The 17,644-nt window shown below is 38.8% G+C and overlaps 1 protein-coding gene across 1 annotated transcript in view; it reads right to left on the bottom strand.

Annotated features, from left to right (window-relative positions):
• TBC1D30 (TBC1 domain family member 30) overlaps positions 1-13,799 on the bottom strand; it is an 86,740-nt gene extending 72,941 nt beyond the window's left edge. The window contains exons 1-2 of the mRNA XM_060165559.1: positions 13,346-13,799; positions 8,587-8,751 (exon numbers count right to left, since the gene is read on the bottom strand). Of these exons, the coding sequence (XP_060021542.1) occupies positions 8,587-8,751; positions 13,346-13,799 (619 nt within the window). The remainder of the gene's footprint in view (positions 1-8,586; positions 8,752-13,345) is intronic.
• Between the last annotated feature and the right edge of the window lie 3,845 nt (positions 13,800-17,644).

Consider the following 17,644-nt stretch of genomic DNA (forward strand, 5'->3'; position numbering starts at 1 on the left):
TTGGCGAGCTTCAAATCAAAAATAAGCAGCAGTCCACTCCTCCAGCTTAGCTGATCATTCATCAACTAGTCCAAAACACAGCCCTGGCAGATGCCACAGGACCTGCCCTCTGACTCCCCCAGAAGGGGCTCCTGTGAATTCTCTGAGGAACCCAACATCAGACTGTGACCCAGAAACGGTTTGGCTTACCTTTTGAGAGCTTTTCTCTAACAGAGGCAGCAACATTACCCTTTCCCTACACAACTAGGCATGGGCTTGCTACTCAGCTTTTCAAAACTATATGTTGTTTAGGGATATGTACAAGAGGCAGAAAAACTATAAAGAGAAGCGAGGGAATAATTAACACAAACGCAGGGGAGAAAGGAGATTTCAGCCAGGGAGGAACACACAAGGGCTTCTAACGTGCCAGTAATATTTATTACTCAATCTTCATAGGTAGATATCATACATAGATTTTGCTTATTTTTAATATATATACATGTATTAGAATACTCTTCTTTATGGTGATGCATTCTATAATAGATATCTTAAATAGTAAGTGAATTTCTATTTAAATCAGTGATATTGTTTTAATATTGTGGAACACTAAAGGAACCAAAAAAATATTCTTAAAATTTTTATGCCTATAAATGTGAAAGTTTACGTGAAATGGGCAAATTGTATGTAATTTACCAAAGCTGATATAAAAAGAAATAGAAAATACAAATAATCCTATAATTTTTTAAGTTGTCATAATTTAAAACCTTCCTATGAAGGAAACTTCAGGCCCAAATATTTTACCAGTAAATTCTACCAAACTTTTATGAAAGAAATAATTCCAGTCTTATACAATCTCTTCCAAAGAATGGAAAAAGAGGGTACTCTGTAACTTCTTTTATGAGACTCCCAAAACTTGACAAGAGCATTACAAGAAAGGGAAATTATAAGCTAATCTCACTCATGAACATAGCCATAAAAAATCATAAACAAAATATTAGCAAATCAAATCTAGCAATGTATATATGTATGTACATATACATATTGTGTGTGTGTATATATGTGTATATATTCGTGTGTATATTATAGGTGTGTGTGTGTATATATATATATACATATATAAATATATATAATGACCTAGGTAGGATTTTTTTCAAGAACACAAAGTTGTTTTAAAATTCAACAAAAATATAAAATTCAACATATTATCTCAATATAGCAATAAAGTATGTGATAAAATTCAGCATCTTAGCAAATTGAACAAGAGAATTTTCTTAATTTGATAAAGGATTTCTACAGAAAACTTTCAGCAAACATTGTACTTAATGGTGAAATGATAAAAAGAAAACTTTCCTTCTGAGGTTGTACACGAGACAAAAATTCTCATCTTATTTTCACTACTTCTATTCAAGATTAAACCGGAGGTCCTAGCCAGTACATAAGACGAGAAAAATAAACGAAAGGATGGTAAAGAAATCCATAAAACTGACAGTATTCACAGATGATAAAGATTATATACTTAGAAAAAACAAATGATTTTACAGATAAATTATTAGAATCAAGAAAAGGAAAAGTAAGATTACTGGATATAGTACCAATATGCAGATAACAATCATACTTCTATGTACTAGAAACAAATAGAAAATGAATTTCTTAAAAGATACCAATTTAAAATAGCATCAAGAAAACTCAATTACCTAAGAATAAATATAGTAAAAGATATGTAAGACCTCTGCATAGAAAACTGTAAAATATTATTCAAATAAATTTGAATAATAATTTTAAATACCATAGTTATGGATTGGAGGACCCAACATTGTAAAGTTGTCAATTCTCCCCTAAAAGCCAATAATAAGCAAAACAGTCCTGAAGAAGAACAAGATGTAAGAACCTACACTATCAGAGAGTAAGAGTTATTATAAAGTGCAGTAATTAGGGCTTCCCTGGTGGCGCAGTGGTTGAGAGTCCGCCTGCCGATGCAGGGGACACAGGTTCGTGCCCCGGTCCGGGAAGATCCCACATGCCGCGGAGCGGCTAGGCCCGTGAGCCACGGCCGCTGAGCCTGCGCGTCCGGGGCCTGTGCTCCGCCACGGGAGAGGCCACAACAGTGAGCGGCCCGCGTACCGCAAAAAAAAAAAAAAAAAAAAAAAAAAAACCAAAACAGTGCAGTAATTAAGACAGTGTTGCATTGGCTCAAGGATAGACAAATAAAACAATAAAATAGGATAAGAGACCCCAAATAGACCCACACACATATAGAAATTTATATAAAAATCTCACCACAGAGCAGTGGTAAAAGGATGGTCTCTGATAAACCGTGCTGAGTCAATTAGATGTCCACATGGACAAAAATGAATTTTTTTTTTCTGGACAAAAATGAAATTTGACTCCTTTCTCATTTCATGTGAACAAAATGAATCAATTTTAGGTGGCTTTTGATCTGAAAACCAAACAATAAAGCTTCCTGAAAATATAATGGGAGAACAGAAAGCACCAGCTATAAAGGCAGGACTGGTTACCTAACCTGTGGGACCCCTTGTTCAAAAATCACTAAGAAAAGCAACAGCAGAGCATTAAACCAATTGTAGGGCCCTGATGAGCATGGGCCCCAAGTGACTGCACAGATCACATGCCCGTGAAGCTGGCCCTGCAAGAAGCTAAAAGACTAGTAAATTGGACTAAATAAAAACTAAGAATTCTTGTTCATCAAATGACACTCTTTTTTTAAAAAACTGTTCCATCTCCTTTTATTACAATCCTGTCCTTGTGTTCCAGAATGAATAACTATTTAATACACACACCACTCCTAAAATTGATCTTAACAGCCCCATTTCTTTCTCAGTATATTAAATCAAAAGGAAAAAATCAAAAAAAAGAAAAATCACCTGGTTTAGTACATCCCAGGAACAGCACCTTTACTAAACAACAGGAAACGAAACATGCCAGAAGTCTGACCAAACACACAAAGCCGCAGGTGAGATGCCTGATAGGAAAGGATGACTCCCAATGGAATGTTCATAGATGCCCTCTAGATGACACTCTTAAGAGAGTGAAAATGCAAGCCAAAAAAGTGGGAGAAGGTATTTGCATCACATGTATCTGACAAAGACTCATATTCAGAATACATAAAGAATTCCTACAAATCTATAAGAAAAAGGAGACAATCCTTTTCTTAGGAGACAATTAGTCAGTAAACACATGAAGAGGTGCTGAACCACGTTAGTAATCAGCAAAATGAAAATGAAAATCACGCAGCCACTAAAACACTCACTAGAAGAGTTAAAATTTAAAGGACAACACAAACACCAATTGTTGGCCACTCCAAATCTGCCTTTTCCTGTTGGTTTTTTTTTCCCCATGGCACTTATCACCTTAACCCCTTCTTACATACATTTAAAAAAGGGTTGAGTCTTAGTAAGCACGTGACCCAACTAGGTCAAGGAAAGTAAATTATGGGACTTTCTGGAGCTACGGAAAAAGATGTTCTTTCTGGTACGCTTGCTGATTCGGAGCTGCTGTTGGCCATTTTGGTGTTGTCCAATACAGAGGAAAGCACAGCTAAGAGATGAAGTCATATTCTTAAAGATACTCTCTGAGCGCCTGTATTTACCTGATGTAGCTACACCTGAAGGCACATCCTTGGACTTTTAATTATGTAAGCCCATCAACTTCCTTTATTGCTTAAATCAGTTTGAGTTGTGTTTCTGTACTCACAACTGAAAGGAGATTCGTCACTATTACAATGTGGTGACAAAATAAAATGGTAGACTGAAAAGTAGTGCATTAATCATTCAAAATTATGTTTATGATAATTTATGCCAATGGCACCAGCTTATAATATGTTACATGAAAAAGGCAGGATACAGAAATATTATACAGTACACCGACTTTGGAAAAACTTCATATTAAAAAACCACTTGAATAAAAATTCAAAAACATTAAGAGACTGTCTTTAGAAAATGGTTTTTCCTCTTCTTTTTACACTTCTGTATTTTCCAAAGTTTCCTTACTATTATATTTTAACATTTTTTGTTGAGATATTATTCACATACCATAAAATTCACCCTTTTAAACTGTACAATTTAGTGACTTTTAGTACATTCACAGAATTGTGCACATCACCACTATCTGACAGCACAACATTTTCATCACCCCAGCAAGAAACCCATGCCATTAGCAGTCATTTCCTATTCTCCCTACCCGCAAGCCCTGGCAATGACTAATTTACTTTCTGTTTCTATGGATTTGTCTATTCTGAACATTTCAAATAGAATCATACAGTATGTGGACTTTTGTGCTTAGCATCATGTTTTCAAGGGTCATCCATGTTGTAACATGAATTAGTAACTTCATTCCTGTTTATGGCTGAATAATATTCCATCATATGGATGTATCACATTTGTTTATCCATTCATCCATTGACAGACATTCAGGTTGTTACCATTTTTTGGCTATTATAAAAAAAAAACTGCTATGAACATTCATGTACCCATTTTTGTGGGGATATACATCTCCAATTCTCTTGGGTAAATACCTAGGAGTAGATGGCTGGTTAGGTGCATTACTTTTTATAATTTTTTAAAAAACAATGAGAATTGTTTCTTAGTGGAAAATGTTGAATGCCAGTGATACCAAACTCAGCATCACACAAATTCCTTCTTCTGCCGCAGAGGACAAGGTACTACTGTAGAGAAGAGACCCATAGAAAAAGAAGAACAAAGGCCACTCACTGTTTGACAAAAGTATCAGTCTCTACCAGGCATTTATGATAGCAAGATTTAATTACATTATCAGGATGCCAGGGTGAACACATTAATAAAATGAGTCTATAAGCTGCCTAAAATTCCTGTACTTAGAGACCAGACTAAAATAAAGATAATACTTCCATTTACATTCACGTTTTTTTCATGCTTTTCTCTTTTCACAGTTTTCCAATCACCACTAGATTGGAATCATCTAGATCAATCACTTGATCTATAACACCTTTCACAAACTCAACCAGCAGAACAAACATTTAATATACCAATGCAGAAAACTGTAGAACTAGGCAACGCTGATCATTAAGATGGCCTCCCTTCTGTTTTCAGGAAAAATAGTTACACCACGGGATAAGCAAACTACTTAAAAATCTTATCATCAGAATCAAACTCCCGGCCAAATATTCACCTTATTCTTCCCATCATCTTAATGCCTTTGGGTAGATTTTCCTGCACACCACACTACATTTGTTCCATAATCCAGATGGCCAAGAAAAGATATTTACTTCACGGGCCAACTGCGCTAAAGCAGTATATTCTAATAAACCTGAAACTCTGTATTATAGCCTTCGTATGTTACAAATTTCTTATTGCTCCAACAGTAATCCAGTATTAGAGAAGTATCAATCTAATTGCTAAGAAAAAGCAGACCCCTCTTATGTTTACGGTCTAAAGAGTGAAGTTTTGAGATACCTATCTTCAAATTCCTTCTCAACCACTAGGCAAATTACCTCAACTTTCTGAATCTCCATTTCCCAATAAAATGTGCCTAAAGACAATATACTTTGGGAATTGCTATGAGAGATAAAACCAACACTTTCGCATAAAGCACACACTTAGTGAAGAGCAGCTGCTGATACTATTCTTATTATTCATTTTAAGATTAATATTGAAGTGGTTATACTATGGTTACCCTTAGATAAACGGTAAAATTTACGGGAAAAATCTGCTCTGCTATAAGGCAAATATTGATCCTGCTCTTATTCTCACCCGTTTGAAAATAAAGGGATTCTGCCGTAAGGCTTGGTGTAGAAAATCAGAAAGTCTAAGCAGTTACATCACCTGTGTTAGAAATAGAAATGATCTAGTCATTTTGGTTCACACTTTCTGAATCATCATCCACTTGTGAGTCTTATTTCAAAATTAATATATCCCCTTCGGGGTATCAACAGGAAATAATCCATTTTAATAAAAGATTAAAATTGTTTAATTCTATAATATGACCCTGTTTTTGTAAACCTAACAACAATAAAAATATTTCATGTATATGTAAGAAAAATTGTTTAATTCTACAGCGTGTTATAAAAGGGAAAAAGTCACTTATAGAAAGAATCATAAGCACTGAATCCATATGGAGGGGAAAACAGGGGTTATCTAACTTTTGCACATTAAATGCAAACAATTCAACACGTATGCTGTATTGCAATGCATCACTGACAGTCACTACTAAACTGAAAGTTCAGTGACTAATCTAATTAAACATATTTGTTCTTAGTTGACTGAGGAAAGAGGACAAATGGGTAAGTACTGGAATCAGGCATTTAGTCACTAAACATCTAACCTCTGGGGCTTCTCTGGTGGTGCAGTGGGTAAGAATCCGCCTGCCAATGCAGGGGACACGGGTTCGAGACCTGGTCCGGGAAGGTCTCACATGCCGTGGAGCAACTAAGCCCGTGCCACAACTACTGAGCCTGCGTGCTAGAGCCCGCGAGCCACAACTACTGAGCCCATGTGCCACAACTGCTGAAGCCCACGTGCCTAGAGCCCGTGCTCTGCAACAAGAGAAGCCAAGAAAATGAGAAGCCCGTGCACCGCATCGAAGAGTAGCCCCAGCTCGCCACAACTACAGAAAGCCCACGCGCAACAACGAAGACCCAATGCAGCCAAAAATTAATTAATTAATTTTTTTAAAATCTAACCTCTGGAGTTCTCAAATGGATAAATAACCATTTAGTCAAATTTCTAACAATGTCTACATCATAATACTTTATCACATGATGAGAATGATAATTCTAATACACTGTTATTTCTTAATTCAACAAAAAATTCTGTTCCATTTAATAGAGTCTTATTACCCAGGTGAAAACTGAAATCCAAGGAAAGGAGCCATTAACCCCCATATTCTCTGACATGCAAAACTCTGGACTTAAAGAGACAAAAATCTAAAATACATAGGAATGCTGCACCCACAAATCCACAAATTAAATTGGGGGCGTGTGGACACATTTTTCTAAAAAGACATAAAAGCCAGTCCTTTCATCAGTCAAGCAAAGTGAAACTCTAAACGATTATCAGTCTCTGGTACTTACCAGCCTGTGATCCTGTGCTAGCCTGACATTCCTCTCTGTCTCCTGACACTGGCTCCAACGCCCCCCCTTATACTTTCCCACACATCCAAATCCATGCATTGACCACTTGGTGCTTTTAACTTCTGGTACAAACAATAATAATGGGAAGATGAAAACACAGTTGAGAAGAGAAAAATCAAAACATTTCAAAATAAAAAGGGAAAATAATACCATTTTTACTGGACGCTAGTGAAATCAACCAGAATCCATGGAAAAATATCAAATACTTATAACACACGACAACTTTTTGTATACATACACATATATAGATATACATGTACTATATGCTATACATGTATATCTATATATGTACACGTATATCTATATATCTCTACCCTCCTTCTCTACCTATTTCAGACAAGTGTCTGGCTCTGCAGAAAACCCTATTCAAAACCAGTCTACTCAATTATATTCCTGCTTCTTGTATGGACTATTACATCATTATAACAATAAGAAGTATTCCGTTTAATACACATTAGGTTGAAACCTTCCTCAGTAAACAGCATAATAATAATTTGGGGATAACAGTGATATAATAAAAGGAGAGGAAGCAAACAGTATTTTCTTTTAATAACAAACGTAAGAATGGAATTTAAGTCATTAATTTTATTATCTGAAGCTAATCAAGCCCTAAAAATTGTTTTATGAAAACAGACACATCTTCATTTGGAATTAAAAAAAAAAAAACTCTAGTAAGTGTCACTTTACATACAAAATGTGACAGGGTAAAGGAAAAAGAAAAGGCACCTTTCACATGCACCTAAAAAGCTGCCACGGGCATTCTGTCAAAACACATTATCGTGCCTCTGTTTACCATACCTGTTCTGCCACGCTGCATGTTAATAAAAAATAAAAAACAAAAATAGGGAAACATTAGCAGAATAAAACATAAAACTCTTGCATGGAGAATTAAAAAATCAATTCACAAGCTTTTATATCCAGTATCTAACATGGATTAGTAAGTTAATATTTTGTTTTTAACTCAGTTAATAAACCATGCATCTCTTACTTATGAATGGATTACCCACGAGACAGGTTTAATTTGTTAAACTATGTTGTCCTTTTCGGATTTCAGAGCAAGTTGTAAGATCCTGTTCCAAGAGTCTCCTTCTTTTAAATCAATTGTTTAATTCACTTATTAGAGCAACACAGCATAAGAAAGTAGAGACATGCCTTTTAGGTTGTGTCTCTTTGCTGCTGTTTTAAAAGTAAAGATTTTAGTCATTATGTAGCATCAGGCAAAAATAACCATTGTCAAAGTGAAGTGCTACCTCAAATCTATAATAATAAAACTAACTACATTGTAACATCAGACATGTAATATACATTTTAACTGAAAAATACAGGAAGCTGTCTGAGTTGTTCATCGTTCTTAGTTCTGAAGGTATAGACTTCCATTTAAAACTTCTCAATACATATATTCAAAAGCATAATGACTACTGACGTGGCTTCACTAACATTCCGGTCCCACGTGGCAAAAGGGCTTACCCCAATCCAGCACTTACTTCTCTTCTGAGACACAGCCTGCAAGCACGCCGTCACAACATCGCAGTTCCTCTGTACTTTGTGCACAAGCCTATCTTTCTGCTTCAGCTGCCGAAGTAATTTCGCCGACTGAATGCCAATCCTGTACTTTAGCTCTCGAAGGATCATCTTCAGTTCATTTGTGTCTATCAGTAAAGAAAAAGGAAAATAGAACAATAAATACCCTGAGAGGAATACAAATTCCAATGTGATACCAATCATGAGAAAAATCTCTGGAACATCCATTTAAACCAAGTAATCCTGTATTCTCAGCCAGGATTACATGTAAACATTCAGCTGAAAGATTCTGATGAAATAAGTCACTCATCTGTTAATATTTCTTGCCCTGTCCATGCAAAGACTGTAAGATAATTTTATTCTTGAGGCTACTTGTAACATGTAAGCAAAGACTCTTATGATATCCAGCTCTGGTTTCAAATTTGTTTCATTGCCTTAAAATTGGCTTTTTTTTTTTTTTTTTTTTCGGTACGTGGGCCTCTCACTGTTGTGGCCTCTCCCTTCGCGGAACACAGGCTCCGGAAGCGCAGGCTCAGTGGCCATGGCTCACAGGCCCAGCCGCTCCGCGGCATGTGGGATCTTACCAGACCAGGGAACGAACCCGTGTCCCCTGCATCGGCAGGCGGACTCTCAACCACTGCGCCACCAGGGAAGCCCGGCATGTATTTTTTTCTATCATTAAAGTGCTCAGACGGTAAGCTTACAGAAAAAGAATCTTTAGTCTGTTAAATCAATGATAAATCTAACAGCTGATAACAAATGTTTTTTAAAAGCACTCACTTTTGTAAATGATCAAAGTAATATTACCACATTTTCTAATATAGATAAATGTAGTGATAATGGTTTTGTTTTAAATATACAGCCTTCCCATAGCTTGACATTGAGTACAACATTTCATTTTCAAATATGGTAGAAAATATGTCCTTCAAACAGATAAGTAAAAGACAGTTCGCATCTATAAAACTAATATTCTCAACAGCAGTTTTTCTACAAATGAAAAAAGACTTGGGAATCAGAAGTGACCACAACATCTATATGAATAATCATTACAATTGGGGAGTTTCGTTTGTCATACTGCATATTAGTATGACTAATGTCGCACTTCATTAGTCACCATACTGTGACCTGTCAGGCAGGCAAAGCCTTCCACTTGGCGTGGCACAGGCTAGGCCCTCATTAGGGGTCCTGTGTGGGGTTTGGATCTACTCATTTTGAAAGGGATTTGGAGAAACTAGAGAGGATCAGAAGAGAACAAAAGAAGTGTGCAAAAGTAAGAAAAACATTCCAGAGATCACAGGAAGTGAACTGTCGGGGTCTGTGTCAGAGAAGTGGGTGAGGGTTGCTTTAACAGCCGTCATACTGGATTGACCTCATTATGGAAAATGCATTTGACCTTGAGTTAAAAAGAATTGCCTTTGGATCAATCCACTTATCTGTGTGATCTCAGGCAAGGCAGTGCTCCAAGTCTCAAATTCTACAAGATTATTCTGAAAAACAGATGTGAATAGCCTTTATAAACATTAATATAAAGAGCACTAAAGTAAGAATAAGTAATTACTGTTAGGAAGAAAAAAACAGCCAGCTATTTCTCTCACCTTGAGTTCAAATGTGGTGAGATATAATGAGAAGTAAGAACACACTTAGGTTAATTGAAAACAGTTGGGTTCTGAGGATGATTAAACGTGGAATCGAGCAACAAGAAGACACCAGAGACCCTTCAATCCCAGATTCCTTCAAATAGAGCAAATTCGAATGTTTAAAGTTTTTCCCTCTATTAACAGAAACAAAAGGGACAGGGATATCATCATCTTATATTCAAATTACACTTTCCTTCCACAAAAGAGTCATTTTCGGTGACTCTTCAGATACCTAGAGCTCTATGATTTTCTGAATGATATGTACTGTCCAATGTAGGAAAAATCTTCAGAGTTGAACTTGAAAATGTCTTTTACAGCAACATGTGCTGGTATATAAATATCTGGAAGACAGAAATAAGGTCTGCTTTATCTTTATTATGTCCCACAGCATCAGCCATAGCTCCTAACACGTGTTCAATAAATGAGGAAAAATGAGATCATCAACTGACAAACTGAACAATTTCCTCTTTAAGGAATTCCAGTGTATATAATAAAAACAATATCTAACATTTATTGAGCACCTCACACCCATTAACTTACATAATTCTCACTACAGCCCTATGAAGTAGTAGCATTTTCTTTTACTGAAGTATAGCTGATTTACAATATTGTATTGTAATTGTAATATTGTATTGTATTGTAATACAATATTGTATTAGTTTCAGGTATACAGCAAAGTGGTTCAGTTATATATATTTTTAGATTCTTTTCCATTATAGGTTATTACAAGATACTGAATATAGTTCCCTGTGCTATAGAGTAAATCCTTGCTGTTTATCTATTTTATATATAGTAGTGCGTATCTGTTAATCCCATACTCTTAATTTATCCCTCCCTACCCCCTTTCCCCTTTGGTAACCATCAGTTTGTTTTCTGTGTGTGTCTGTTACTGTTTTGTAAATAAATTTATTTGTATTTTTTTTTAGATTCCACATATAAGTGACATAATATTTTTTTTTCTCTGCCTATGAAGTAGTAGTATTATTATCCCTATTTGTAGGTGAGGAAAATGAGACTCAGAGAGGTTAAAGAGCTTGCCCAAGGTCACACAACTAGTAAGGAACAGTGGCAGGATATTAACTCAAGCTTTCTAACTCCTAAGTTCACGCCCTTAATGACAACAGTGAAAAGAGTGCCTAGATTTCCTGAGAAACCATTTTGGTGCCTCACATAAATAAACAACCCACGCATGCTGAATATCTAAATACGTGCTACAACAAAATCCATATCAGAGGGAAGAGCAAATTAATACACAGGTTACCTACATTATAGAGTCTTAACTACATATTATGTTAGGAGGGATATTTTTTTGACCCTGAAAAAATTCAAATAACCTAATAAGCTGTAAAATTATTTAAGTAGACAGCTGTTTCCATTACCTGATTCCTTATCCTTAGTACTCTAATGATGTTTATCGATGAAGGAAAAGGGATATATGTGTGTGTTTGCGTGTGTAGGACTATCATAATATGGCATCATGCACATTCTAATAGGGTCAACCACAAGGAAAGAAGAGATTAGCAGATAGCTAACCATGCAGAAAGACTGAGACTTGGGCAAAACTGACTCTTACGGGTCTTATGAATGATTAGTAGAGTGGTCACTTATTTGAAATCTGTATTTCCAAAGCTGTACTGTGACGTCTTCCTTAAACTTTAGCTTGCCAAATTTCCTCTTCCAAAAGGAAATCACTAATCCACAAAATTCTCTCCGTAATGAAAAGTAAATAACCTTGTAAAAAACACAAAGCCAAATCATAAGTCTTCAAAATTGATTCTGAAAGAACTATTACCCTGCAGAACTCTTGGCATAAACACCCTGAGAACAGCCAAATAATTGTATAAAATTAAACAGCACAACTCCAGCTAAAGTCCCAGGCGGGGCGTGGGGGGGGGGGGTGGAAGCCATTTGTAACAATCAGCTGGGGAAAAAATCCTCACCAGGAAGCCAAAAGAGGAAGCTGAAAGCTGTTTACACAGATTTCAGAAAGCAGGGAAATTTATTCCTTTTCTAGTTAGGTTCCACCCCACCCCCACCCCACCCCATCCCGGCACCAGCTGGACTGACTTTACAAATAGGAGACAGGAGACCCATCCATAGTAGTCTTGTTCCTCCCTTTCCTGGTAATTTACCACAAGGACATTAACTCAAGAAACGTTATGGTGGCTTAGCATGTTTTTCCACACCTGACTTCATTTTGTAAATTGAGGTCTTGATATATCTATACAAAAAGACAACTGTAATAACTGTGTCAGTGCCTGAAAGGAAATCTATTATGAACAGCTGAGGAAAAAAAAAAATCTCAATTAGGACAGAGCATCAGAGTCTGATAACAAAAGAAACCAAATTAGCCTCTCCCCCCAAAGCCAAGGCCCTTTTGGGATCGACCTCTCCAACTGAAGGTACTGGTAGTTAAATGCTGTGATAATGACAACGCCCTAGGGCCCTCCACTAATCCTCCACCCAAGGGGGAAAAAAATCCACCTAGTGAGCTTCTTGAAACCAGACGTTCTGCAAAATGGATTTCACACGTTCTGCTTAGAAACTGCATTACTGAATTATTCTGCCTCACTAGTTAAACACTCTCCCAGTGGTGTGGCCAAGGAAGGTGGATGTAAAATAAAATTTTTAAAAAGTGGATTTTGTTTTTTTTTTAAACCAGCCCCAAGAGTCGCCTCTATTCTCCCAGGGCCCTCTAGATAACTTCAGATAAACAAATCGGAAACTCCAAACCTGTCTTAACAGCTGTTCTGGTGAAATTAGAACCTGGACTGCCTCTCCCCTTGGGCCTCCACAAACACAAGGAGGATGGGGGACGGGGGGAGGGGGGAGGCCCGTTGGTACCATTCCGATAACTGATGCTTCACTCGACAACTCGAGAAGGGATGGGGGTACAATAAGAACTCAGTCATGAATCCGTGACACTGTGGCCAGCCGTGCCAGGTCAAAAGAGACGTCCCAAACTTAACATCTGGGCGCACGGCCCATCAGCACAGGTGCGCGCTGGTGAGCCGGAGAGCGCGGACTGTCCCAGCGGGGGCGCGGCTCCGGGAAGCTCCCGGGAACCCCCTCCCCCGGTCCTCACCTTTCTGCCACAGGTACTGCATCTGGTGCCGCTGACTCGGCCGCTCCTGCAGCTCCTGTAGCACACGGGAGTCGCCGGCGCCGCTGCGGCCGCCCACGAACACGTCGGAGCCCGAGGCCTCCGTGGAGCTGTCGAGGCTGTCTCGGCGCCGCTGGCGGCCCCAGGGCCGGCGGCCCCAGGGCCCGCGGCCCCCGCCGGCCGCCTCCTCCTCCTCCGTGCAGCTGTACAGCTCGGTGAGCAACCCGCTCACCAGGGACGCCGTGCAGCTGCCCCGGGGCTCGCCGGACTCCGGGTCCTCCTCGCCTTCCCAGGAGTCCCGGGAGCCCCGCGCTCGCTCCGCCGGGGGCGCCCCTCGCAGGTTTACAACCAGGGGCGCTCTGGGGCCCGCGTCCTCCAGCCTCACCTCAGGCTGCGGGAGCCCCGTCCGGCCCCCGCCGGCGGGCAGGACCTCCATGGCTCCCGCCGCTCCTCCCGCCGTTCCTCCCGCGGCGCCACGCCGCGCCGGCCAGTTCCGGGAGGAGGCGCGGCCTCGGCCCCACCGGGGGTGTCCTGGGCCGGGCGCAGCGCCAGCGGCCTCCGGATACCCCAAGCGCCCGACCTCCCCCCGGGTCTGTACGCGCGGCGCCGCCCTTCGGCCCCGGGCTGGGAGGATAGGGCGGCGGCCACGCCGCTCGATAACTGGGGACACCTGCAGCAGGTGAGCCCAGCCTACGCCCGGGAGCGATCTCTGAAGAGCGTCCGGGAGCAGGATGTGGCCAGAACGAATCAGGATGAAGCTTTTAGCCCGGAGGGGGAAGGTCGCTCTGGCTGCTGCCACCTTCACGTTTATGAACGTGATTAACTCAAAAAGAGGGCAGCTGTAGCATCCTATTCAGCCACCGGCTCGAAATAGTGCCGGTTCTAAGCGCCCATCAATAGGCCGAGGCCGGGAGCTCCCTCCTTCACCTACTCCGGGCACAATGCCCAGCCCTTCTCACCTTCCCACCTGATCTGGGCGCCTTTAAAGGCTTTCTTAGTTTAGTTTCTGACAATAACTTTTCTGAAGACCTGGCATATACTTGAGATTTAATAACGCTGTGAACTTTTTTCCTTCGGTGACAGATCAAGTACTGGATTAAAATCAGCTAATGCCCTGACGCAAGACCTAACAGAGAATGAGGATTTAATACGTGTCATGAGAAGGCAAAAACTAATAAATTGATGCAGCTGATTCTATCAGTAAAATCAAAGTTTACCTGATCTCCTAAGAGATGTATCTTTACCCTGCACCTCAATGGAAGAACTGGGTGCCCCTCCACTGTAGATATTTTTGTGAATTTAGTAATAATTGTCAATGTTTTTGAGCACTTTTTGTGTGCCAGGCACTGTTCTGAGTTCTTTGCATGAATTATCTCATTTAATTCTCACTTTAACCCTATAAAGCAGTAAGCACTATTTTTTTATTGAGGCATAATTGACCTATAACATTATATTAGTCTCAGGAGTACAACATAATGATTCGATATTTGTATATGTTGCAAAATGATCACCACAATATGTCTAGCTCACATATGTCACCATATAGTTACAAAGGTAAGTACTATTTTTTCCTCACTTTTCAGATGAGGGGGCTGGAGCACAGAGAGGCTGAATAACTGCCAATTTACAAAGAATAAAGTAAACTTTCTTTAAAGCTTAAAGTGTTTGGTTTTAGTACAGATGCGTATATATTTGTCTATCTCCTAATGCTATTAAATGCTTGCCATATTTTTTAAAGGAACAGCAGAGCACCTAGTGAACAATGGTGGTACTTTTTGTTCAACACACATTTTACTTTTCAAGGCACTTTCATAATAGAGCCTGTAGAAACCTGGTGTCCCTTGGCATCACCACCAAAATACATGTAAACGTAGAGTGAGACCAATAGGACCCTTTCAGAAACTGAAGTTACTATAAGGGAAGCAGAAGTTTTATAACTTTTCCTTTATGTATCCAGAATTTAAAATTATACTAGAAATAGTATTTTATGGTTTTGTAACTGTGTTAACTACTACTGTATCCATTTAACTTTAAAATGCAGTAGAAGGAATGGAATTATTTGTTATTTTATTGTTGTTTTGTTTTTTGAGGTTTGGTTTTTTTTTTCTGTTGTCTCCAGCATTGAATACAGTCCTGAAGTCTTTCCTTCAGATGTCAAACTTTGCAACAAGCAGGACTTAAACAAAGGGAAACGCTGAAATTGGATCTCTTTTCTTAGTTGACTTCCCAGCTCTTTCTCTCTATCTCCAGTAAGAGATGTGATAACTACTAGTCTTCAGCACAATTCACATCTCGGGTATCACTATCAGGACCTATAAAGAAACTCAAAGTTAGCTGAAATGAATGGTGAAAGAGGCCAGGAAAAACAGTAGGTCATTGACAGTCAACATTTCTAAATTAATCAAACTCCAAAATCATCTCCTGTTACCCATCATTACCAAATCACCTGAGGACAGAAAATTGGCAAAATAAAAACTAACAAGGAAAGCAGATTCAAAGTCCTTTGCCCTTGTTGGAACGATCTTGGCCCAGATATCCACGTGACTCCTCTCACCAGCTGAGGTCTCTGTTTAAATGTCATCTTCAGGACTTCCCTGGTGGCGCAGTGGTTAAGAATCCGCCTCCCAATGCAGGGGACATGGGTTTGAGTCCTGGTCTGGGAAGATCCCACATGCCGCGGAGCAACTAAGCCCGTGCGCCACAACTACTGAACCCGTGCTCTACAACAAGAGAAGCCACTGCAATGAGAAGCCCACGCACCACAATGAAGAGTAGCCCCCCTTGCTGCAACTAGAGAAAGCCTGCGCGCAGCAACAAAGACCCAACTCAGCCAATAAATAAATAAATTTAAAAAAATAAAATAAAATGTCATCTTCTCAGTGGATCCTTCCTAACCGCCCTATTTAAAATTGTAGCTCCCTAACCCCCAGTATTCCCTTCTTCCCCCTCCTTGTTCTCTTTTCTTCCATAACACTCACCACCTTCCAACATATTATGCCATCTATGGACTTATTTTATTCTCTGTCTTCTTCCACTAAAATATAAACTCCTGAAGGCAGGAATTTTTGTCTCCTTTGTTCACTGATGTATGCCCACCACCTAGAACAGATGCTAGCACATTATATGTACTCAATAAATATTTGTTGAATTAATTAACTGAATGAATAATATGAAAACTAGAGAAAAGATCAACCAATTACCTACTTTCCTAAGAAAAGTGAGTTCCATTAAACAGAGTCCTAGAAGAGGTGTTGGCAAAGAGCAGCCCATTTTTGTACCCTACATTACTGCTGCCCGGTGATGGGATGGTCCCCAATGAGTTCCCTAGAGGTCTGAAGCCAACTAATTGGATATGAGAGGGAACCATTGGCCTGACAGAATATGATTTCAAACTGATCATGACTAAGTAATAGCTTAAAGTAAATTTACTATGGTTAACTATGCTACTAATAATAATCAGCATTTTAATTTGTTTGGAACTTTAGTTTTAATATTTAAATAATTATTAATTCTTTGTATCAGATATATGGTCCAATATTGCATTATATTTACAAGGAGCTAAGAAGCATCTATCTCTAAGTTGAGTACAATTTACTATAATCTGTAGAATATAATTTATATAAATCTGTGTACAAGATACAGACCATGAACATTTCAATTATTTCCAAACCTGTATCAGGGTCTTGCCAATAACCTTCTGTCACCTGTCATTTAAAACTACCTTAACCTATATAAGATGGATTTTGTATATTGTTTTCTTGCTCAACATTTTATTATGAGTATTTTCCCTACTATCCCATTTAATAAATGATATTCTATTTTAAAAAATAAAACTACCTTAAGACTCTCAACATTATTGATAATTTTTTTCAGCGTGTGCAAACACACATAAAGACGAAATTGCTATGATGAAAGTTATGACTATTCTTGGAATGGCTGATTTGTAAAATCTAGCAGTTAACCTTTTACTCTAATCTTTCAGGGATTACTCATTCTCGAGTCACAGGAGAAATGCACAAGGTCATTGCTGGGTTTCAGCTTCTCATAGAAGCCCACTCTCAAAATTAATTGCTGGTTACAATTTATTTATATCCTTGGAATGCAATACAATCTCTATTTTCAATTTAATAACTATACGTGAAGAATCATATTTTTCAATCCCAAAAGTTGGGATAAGAGGTAAAAAGGGGATTTTCATACTTTAAAAAGCCACCAAACCTTAGACCTTGGGAAATACATAGTAATCCATAGTAGACAGTCAATAAATAAGAGCTATTGGGG

Source organism: Lagenorhynchus albirostris, chromosome 11 (assembly GCF_949774975.1).
Source record: "Lagenorhynchus albirostris chromosome 11, mLagAlb1.1, whole genome shotgun sequence".
NCBI lineage: Eukaryota > Metazoa > Chordata > Mammalia > Artiodactyla > Delphinidae > Lagenorhynchus > Lagenorhynchus albirostris.